The sequence below is a fragment of the Cebidichthys violaceus genome, unplaced genomic scaffold (assembly GCF_023349555.1).
Source record: "Cebidichthys violaceus isolate CVI_PGR_0920_01 unplaced genomic scaffold, fCebVio1.0.p SCAF_14, whole genome shotgun sequence".
In the NCBI taxonomy this organism is placed as follows: Eukaryota; Metazoa; Chordata; class Actinopteri; order Perciformes; family Stichaeidae; genus Cebidichthys; species Cebidichthys violaceus.
This window is the reverse complement of record NW_027176307.1, coordinates 10769279-10777023: the sequence shown is the minus strand read 5'-3', so window position 1 is coordinate 10777023 and position 7745 is coordinate 10769279. Positions and strand designations below refer to the sequence as shown.

At 43.5% G+C, this 7745-nt stretch overlaps 2 protein-coding genes across 2 annotated transcripts; one reads left to right on the top strand and one right to left on the bottom strand.

The window, feature by feature from the left end:
* Positions 1-95: 95 nt before the first annotated feature.
* armc1l (armadillo repeat containing 1, like) lies at positions 96-2484 on the bottom strand. Its single transcript, XM_068708261.1, has 7 exons — positions 2435-2484; positions 1820-2001; positions 1564-1655; positions 1282-1456; positions 1043-1159; positions 803-877; positions 96-717 (listed from the first exon to the last, which is right to left on the bottom strand). Exons 2-7 carry the CDS (start codon positions 1967-1969, stop codon positions 523-525), a joined length of 804 nt encoding a protein of 267 aa, XP_068564362.1. The 5' UTR covers positions 1970-2001; positions 2435-2484; the 3' UTR covers positions 96-522.
* Positions 2485-2612: 128 nt separating this feature from the next.
* Positions 2613-6811, top strand: mtfr2 (mitochondrial fission regulator 2). The gene is made up of 8 exons (XM_068708260.1): positions 2613-2751; positions 3577-3765; positions 3997-4101; positions 4585-4709; positions 5167-5363; positions 5471-5777; positions 5958-6141; positions 6248-6811. The coding sequence occupies exons 2-8, from the start codon at positions 3694-3696 to the stop codon at positions 6290-6292; spliced, it is 1035 nt and encodes a 344-aa protein (XP_068564361.1). The 5' UTR covers positions 2613-2751; positions 3577-3693; the 3' UTR covers positions 6293-6811.
* Positions 6812-7745: the final 934 nt, after the last annotated feature.

Genomic DNA, 7745 nt, shown 5'->3' with positions numbered 1-7745 from the left:
TACCTATTCAGCGACGTGGTATTGCAATGACTTTGTCCTCTTTGATCCACAATACAGAATAGTGGGAAGATAAAAGAATGTACAGTGCACATGGAATACTTTGTAGATTTATTTCAGCAGAAACCAAAACGACTACCAACAAACAGCAGGATCTACAGAACACAAGTTTACAACTGTACAGACAGCCATGAATTTTATTATACACGTGAGAGAAAGTGGACAGTTTGACCGAGATTAAGAAAATATGTACATCAAGTGGATAGAAGAAAAAAAATGTATGTCCAGAGACAAAAGATATATTTCAAGTGTGTCTCCATTCACCTAAGAAACCCACTTTTGCACATGTTGATTACTTCTTTTTCACAAGAATTGATGTCAAGTTGGTGAAGTTGAACATGCACACAAAGCCCGGATATTGGCGTGTGGTGTGCCAACATCCAGTAATGTCCACTTCTGTAACATACAGAGCAGCTGTAGTCTTTTAGCACAACTTTGCGGCAGTGGATCGCAAGGAATCAAGTTTCACCAGTAGAATGTTTTGGTGAGGAAACTGGCGGCGGAGTTGAGCCAGCTTCCACTGGAATCTTCCTTCGCCGTGGTGCGGGAAATGGCTCGGTCGACCTCCCTCTCTGGGCTCTCCTCTTCTTCTGGGAGGTAGTCTGGTAGAGCCGAGTTTTGCCGCACCTCCACTCCAGACTGGTTCAGAAGGATGAAAACCTGAAGAAAACGATCCTTGGTTTATTCTCCCGTGGCTACTCAAATAGTGTGCCGTCAAAATGTGTGCTCTATGACCCCCGCTCACCTCTTCTCCTGCCTCATTCTTAACCACCTGCTGAGCTGACAACACCTTAGTGGCAGCAATGGCGGACGCCAGACTCTGGAAATTATAAACACCAGGGAAGGAGGTGACAGGAATTAACAGACATCAGCCAAAGTTCTCCAGATTCCTGCACCACATGTATATCAGTGGATTTGATAATGCAAGAATACAAACATTGAATATCACTACAGTGATATAAACTAATATTTTGAAATGTTTTACCTCAGTGGGCAGGTCAGAACGGATGCGGACCGTACATCTCTTGGAAGCCATCTGGAAGGTGAAGCTGATCACTCCTTTGACCTTAAGAAGAGCCTCCTCACACAAGCCTCGCTGGTCCTTGATACGAGAGGGAGACCGTTAGTTAACATCAGTAACTTGCTGGCAATAATAATATTAATAAGTATAGTTGCTGTCATGCATAGGAGTGTGTGTGTGTTCGTCTGTTGGTCTATACTCACAGTGCTGTCCAGCCCCTGGATGTGAAGAGTCACAGACTTGGCCTTCTTGTGGGCGGAGTTGATAAAGAACTGGGACTTCTTCCTACTCTCCCTCTCAGGTATGCGTGGCACAGGTGCACTCAAAATGACAAACAACTCCTGGGCCAAGGCAGTGATGTCAACAGACAGGCCCTCCCTATAATATGGAGAGACATTATATTTAATGTAGCCAGAACCCTGAATTGCCATCCACATATTGCAAGTAGAAAAACACATTTGAGCTGCCAAAAAACACATCCTCACCTCCCAATGAGGTTCTCCAGGCTCACCATCATACCCAGTTCATTCTTCATGGTGGAGATGTTGGGGGTGAACTCAGCCAAGTAGCGCAGGGTCTGAGGACAAAAGATGGATTCAAATATGCAGTACATTGATGAGAACAGGTCCACCCAGCGACCATACGCGTTCAAATGGTAAACGTAGGCGTAAAACACGGTCTGGTGCCTTTAATGTGTATTCAGCAGGAGGATGTAGCACGAGTTCAGCCTCCATCACCCACCTGGACAGTTGCAAACAGCACGTCTGGGTTCTGGTGATCCAGGAAGAGAACCAGCCCGGGCAGACAGCCCTGATCCTGGACGATCACCTCTCGGTTCTGCGGCTCGGAGGCCAGGTCCCGCAGCTGACTCACTACCGACAGTGCGTCCATCTTCTTCGTTAACTCCTCACCGGGATCTGGAACTGAGAATGGTAAAATGTAATTTAAAAGGTTACCGTCAACTAAAAAATCGGTGTCGTGATGAACGTTGAACTAAGTCAGGAAAAAAGTAAGCTAACGTTATGATATGACTGGATGATTGTAGGTAACGTGACGGTCCCTGGTGTGAGTTTAAGGTAGGAAGCTCAAGGTAAGAAGCTAGTTTATTAACTCTAAATTAAGTTGTCCTGTCAAGTCGCATCGCAAGCGCTAACGCTGTGGCTAGCTAAAGATGCTAACGTTAGCTACTTTTGAACCGTGCAGAAGCGGACCAACGTAAGAAAAAAAACACATTATTTTGTTCCGTTTCACCGTTTAAACACAGAATTATACGATTGCCACAACAAATAATAATATAAACACCCTTAAAGGACGATGGATGTGGTAAAAATTAAGTTTTTTGTGATGTTTTCTTACCCGGGATAAGAGGCAGCTCGTGTACAAAAATACAAATTTGGTGCTGGGTTTTCGTGACACGCGATTGGTGGAGCAGCCGTTGCCTCCGCTGCACGATCGCCTTCGCCTATTGGCTGCTCGTATTACTTCTGTATCTACAGCCAATCAGAGGACTCGATGCTGCTGCAGCTTTATTTGACTTCACGCAGACTTGCTTCCCGGACTCGTTGAGCTAAGTTCTTGGTGTTTATCTGCAGTTACAGTTTATATTATTAATTAATATGAAGATGTTGGACAAATATAGCTACCAATGCACGTTTTGACAAGAAAAGTCCACAGTAAGTACGCACACATGTCTGTTTATCCCGCATGTTTTCCTGGTGTGGCGGTTTTACTTGTGATGAGCCACGCAGCTCTACAGAAGGAAACACTGCGGTGCTGTGCGGACTGACTGCATTGCCCTCAGCAGGTTACTCTTTTAAGGGTAACGCTAAAATCCACTCTGGACCGTCTGTTGTGCTGATCCAATACGATTTTTTTCAACCAAGTCAGCATCCAACGGTAGACTCGTGGATTTAAAGTTTGTAATATGATAAGGTTTTATTTGAATTATCTCAGCCATTCTGTTTTATAAACTGTCTATCATAAACGTGCAAATTGGTTTTTGGTCGTTTTTTTCTTTATAATGTAAGTTACTGGCTTTTCAAGATGATCCTATATCGGTCTAGAGCAGTATAGGTAACGGTTAAGTTAATTTGTATCGCACCTAAGGGTTTAAATAGGAGCCAAATATACGTTTAGATATTAAAGAAACAAAGGGTAATATTATAATTAACACTTCACTAGTATATTAAAATAAAGAAAATGTCCCAAAACACTTGACAGGTCTGGAGGGTTTACAATATAGTGTTTCCCCCCATAAAGGATTCAGTTAGTTATAATGGTACTGTTTTAGAGAGGCCTCTAAAGACAACATTACAGTAGTCGAGCCGACTAAAGATCTTTTTAAGTTTTGCTGAGATGTATTAACTCTTAAAATCTTGCATTAGGTTCATGATGTTATTGTCTTCTTTGTGTTAGAACGTACGTTCATAACTTGATTTGTTGTCTTCAGGGATTCACGTACTGACTTTGCTGCGTTGTCTGTTTTTGTCTCGTTCCAGGTGTGAAGTATGTGACTTGGTGCCGTCCACTCTGCGTTGGCCTCTTACCAAGTTAGTCAGCAGAAAGAGGATCTTTGCAGTCATCAGCTGGTGCATTTAAAAAAAAAAGACCTTCCAATGTCTTTAGTAGAGGATATTCTGGATGTGCTGCGCGTCGTCCTGGAGTACTTTGGAGTGGCTCCAGACATGGTGAGTCCAAAGACACGCTGTTACAATGATGTCATCTGGGGCCATCATGGGGCATAATATTTGTTTTTATCGGTGCCAAGTATCAGCAGCAGAGTCACCTTGCTCCCTAAAAGTTAACTGACTGAGTGAAGTTGGAAGAGTAGCAATTTTCAACCAAGATTGTGTGTGTGTGTGTGTGTGTGTGTGTGTGTGTGTGTGTGTGTGTGTGTGTGTGTGTCGTCTTGGGTGTAGCTGGTTCCAGTGTGGGATAGTCAGCTGTGCGGCCAGTATCGCAGCGTTGTGCGGATGATTGGGACTAACCTCCCTCTGACACCTACACCACGCTTCCACTTTCAGGTACTGTCCTACTTTCAGGTACTGTCCTACTTTCAGGTACCGTCCTACCTTCAGGTATCGTCCTACCTTCAGGTATCGTCCTACCTTCTAACAGACTAGAGATAGTCTGAAATCATACATTTTATCTTCACCTCTTGCTTTTTGTTAAGACTTGCTTATAGCCATGTTAATAAAGAAACATCTGTGATCTGATTTAAATGATACATTTGTCACATAGTGCTTCCTAAGCAGAAGCAATATTGTATCCTAAGTTGAGCTAAAGTGCTTGTTTGTTTCAACATGACACACACACACACACACACACACACCAAAGACATTCACTCATTTTGCAGTTGTGCTCCTTCCTTGTTTTTCTCTTCCAGTGTTTTCACTCCTGACCATGTTGACATTTTGTTAAGTTTAAACCGACTAACTTCTGTTATTTTTGTCATGTAGTCGGGGGTCAAAGTGTGTAAACCTTCCTTGTCCGTGTTTGGTCCTCAGGTCCCTCTGCTCGGCTGTGGGCCCCACGGTTACGTCGACATCTCTGTGGAGACACCGGCCATCCCCTCGTTCGCTGACGTCATGTGGGTGTTTGAGGATGAGGGGGAGAGCTTTGCCAAGACCCGGTAAGGACACAAATGGACACAATACAAACACACGGTCAGGTTAAGTTTTGCTGCTACAAGTTTACAGAAAACGAAACCATATTGGCTGTTCATTGGACAAAATATTTTGTCCTTTTTTATATTGGCAAAATGGTGGATTTCATAAAATGTAATGAGTTCACTGTAGCGCTAGAACAAAAGAGATGCTTTTCTCAATGAGTGCACCGATCTCCATAAAGGAAAGCACTGAATTGGACATAATCTTTGTGGAGTACAGAGACAAACTGTCTTACTGTACACAATATAATGTGATGGTTAACTAAAATGGGGCGAAATGTCCCTTTTTTTTGTCCTTCACATACATGCAATTCACCTTTTTAGAGATGCATTACCTGCATAGATTTATGAAAACGCACTCATTTAGTTTGTTTCGGGTGTGAAAATAATAAATATTGAAACCGATATGTGATCTCAATAGGAACCGTTTACCTCCGAAGAAGGAAAATACTGTAAATCGGGACGTGGTGAGATACCCAGGACCAGCCAAGAATAAAGCCCAGAGGGAAGACAGGTCAGCTGGTCCAGACGCTCTGAAGAAGATCACAGCTCTGGAGAGCGAGCTGCTCAAACTACGAGCTCAGATAGCCATGATCGTTACGGCCGCTCCGGCCTCAGGTGCAGGCGCTTTGTATCTCGTCTCGACATCTTTTCGCAAAATACACAAATATGTCAAGTCAAGCGACTTTAACAACCATTCTGTGCTCTTTTCGACGTTTCGTTAGGTCGGACGGAGTCTCCGAATACCCCGGGCTCGCCTTTGATGTCTTCTACCCTTCCGCGAGCTCTCACCTCAACGCCTCGCTGTGCTGCTCCCCCACCACCTCCACCTCCTCCTCCTCCTCCTCCTCCCTGCCTTGACTCCCTCGCTGAGACTCCGTCTGTATTAGAGCTGATCCGCCAGCGCAGGAGGAACGAGAACAACCTTGACAAGGCTCAGCTCAAGCCCCAGGACTCGCAAGCAAAAGGGTTCCCATCCATGCTGGACATTCTCAAGGACTTAAATCAAGTGAAATTGCGCTCAGTGGAGAGGTAGGCATTAGGAATGAAAGGAGATTGGTGTGTCAGAATTTCTTTTTTGAGTTTTGCACTCGGCAGCTCACGTTACCACAGTCTCGGAAAGGGAGGAGTGAGCGGAGGGGTTGTTGGTCGGCAGTTAGATGCCACCAAATCCAACACGCTTCGACATTTTCCCCCTTCTTTTCTCTGTAGGTCACCGGGGGGAACACCATTCGGAAGGAGGCGCAGTAAGGGAGGCGCACCGTCGCTTAACGACCCAGCGGCTCTCATCGCTGAAGCGCTAAAGAGAAAGTTCGCCCAGCATCGCCACAACAACTCCTCTGACAAAGAGAACTCACTAGAACTCTCACCGTTCGGCAGTCCAGAAACACCCAAGGTTTGTTTTCCCCAGAGACACACAGACACACACACACACACACACACACACCTCAGACTCACCCACCTCTGTCAGCTGGTCTGCTAATCTGATGCCTCTGTTTCAGGGTCCTCACCATATCAGACGCAGTCAGGGGCGCCTCCACCTCTGATTCTGCTGATCTGACCCCAAAATGTCAAAAGTCAGACACCCCATCAGCCAATGACCGCTCCCACAGATGTGCCTCTCAGACGAATTACTACTGCAGCTACTGACTTACGTTTCATTTTTACTTTTGTTTGTCTTTTCTTTTGTTCTTGTAAGAGTGTTTGTCTCACAATGAACAAAGTGCTTGTGTCTGTTCCGTGTCTCATTGTCGGAAGGCTTGAATGTATGTTTGCGTTTCAGCGATTGCTGTTGAACAAGGAATTTGGTAGTTTTGTTTTTGTACGGTGGAGTCGTATGTTTCCAGTGTTATTCATGCATTGATGAGATCTTTTTAAATGTTATAATGTATTAAAAAGCAGGTGTGCACTGTAGCTTGTAGCCATCCTGCTTAAAGTCACTTTGTGAGGCCTTTTATAATTCTTACCTCAACCAAGTGAAATGAACAGTGGATGTTGACAGTCAGGCAGCTCTATTCTATGCAACTGCTGTTTCAGGTTTATTGTATATTAAAGTCTTAAAGTGATCAATTTTGTTGCCGTTCTTCTTTTCACGTTCCCCACCAATTCAGTATGTTTGTATTTGTAGCTGTTTTGAGCATTGCTATGATTAGATTTTAGTGTCACTGTGACCTCACAAAACATGTTTTGTGAGGTCACAGTGACACAACCTCAAGACGATGTCACACAAATGTCTAGAAGGATAAAATGATGAAGTGAGGACATTTTGGACAGACGTGAACTTGACCGTTTGGTGAAGGCTCACAACGAACGGTAAATGTAGTTTCACCGTGACAACTGCCTTTGCGTCTTGCTTCACACGAGCTGCTGCCGTTCACTGCGCACTGAAAGGTAAGTAAATGGCTTCTGACTTGGAGAGAAAATGACCTTAAATAACCTATATTATATAGAAACATAGTTTATAATTAATAATTCAAGTTTATCTTACTAAGTTATTTATCATTCTCTACTCAGCTGCTGCTGTTCACTGTGGATGACATAGTGAGCACGGATCCAGAGAAAGTAATCTATACCATTGTGTAAACTTGTATATCTATATCAATAACTATCTTACGAACCATTATTTCTCTTTGTCCACTCTCAAGTTACTCTTAACACCAGAGCTGCTGCTGAACACTTTGAATGAAAAGGTGAGTACTGCATTACGTAATGATAATCTGCACTGGTACATCATGTTTATCCTTTATTTTTCACAAAGCACAACCAATTATTTGAATACAATACGTTAGGTCTATCAAAGAGTTTGCTGTTGTGTCCTGAAACTAATGCGATGGCATGGCAAGTTTGTTTGTATGGCACATTTCAACAACAAGGCAATTCAAAGTGCCTCACATAAAAGCATTAAAACATAAGGCAAAAGAAAAGGAGATTTAAAAACAGTTAAGAACATTGATTGAAACATTAAAAACAGTAATTAAAACATTAATAGCAGTGCAGTTT

What these genes read in the sequence shown, in the direction of transcription:
- armc1l (XM_068708261.1), bottom strand. Translation starts at nt 1,969, where the DNA reads ATGGACGCACTGTCGGTAGTGAGTCAGCTGCGGGACCTGGCCTCCGAG. An exon ending in TGCTGTTTGCAACTGTCCAG is followed by an intron (nt 1,656 to 1,819) that starts GTGGGTGATGGA and finishes TTTTGTCCTCAG; the next exon opens with ACCCTGCGCTACTTGGCTGA. An exon ending in CTGGAGAACCTCATTGGGAG is followed by an intron (nt 1,457 to 1,563) that starts GTGAGGATGTGT and finishes TCCATATTATAG; the next exon opens with GGAGGGCCTGTCTGTTGACA.
- mtfr2 (XM_068708260.1), top strand. Translation starts at nt 3,694, where the DNA reads ATGTCTTTAGTAGAGGATATTCTGGATGTGCTGCGCGTCGTCCTGGAG. An exon ending in TTGGAGTGGCTCCAGACATG is followed by an intron (nt 3,766 to 3,996) that starts GTGAGTCCAAAG and finishes TCTTGGGTGTAG; the next exon opens with CTGGTTCCAGTGTGGGATAG. An exon ending in CACCACGCTTCCACTTTCAG is followed by an intron (nt 4,102 to 4,584) that starts GTACTGTCCTAC and finishes TTTGGTCCTCAG; the next exon opens with GTCCCTCTGCTCGGCTGTGG.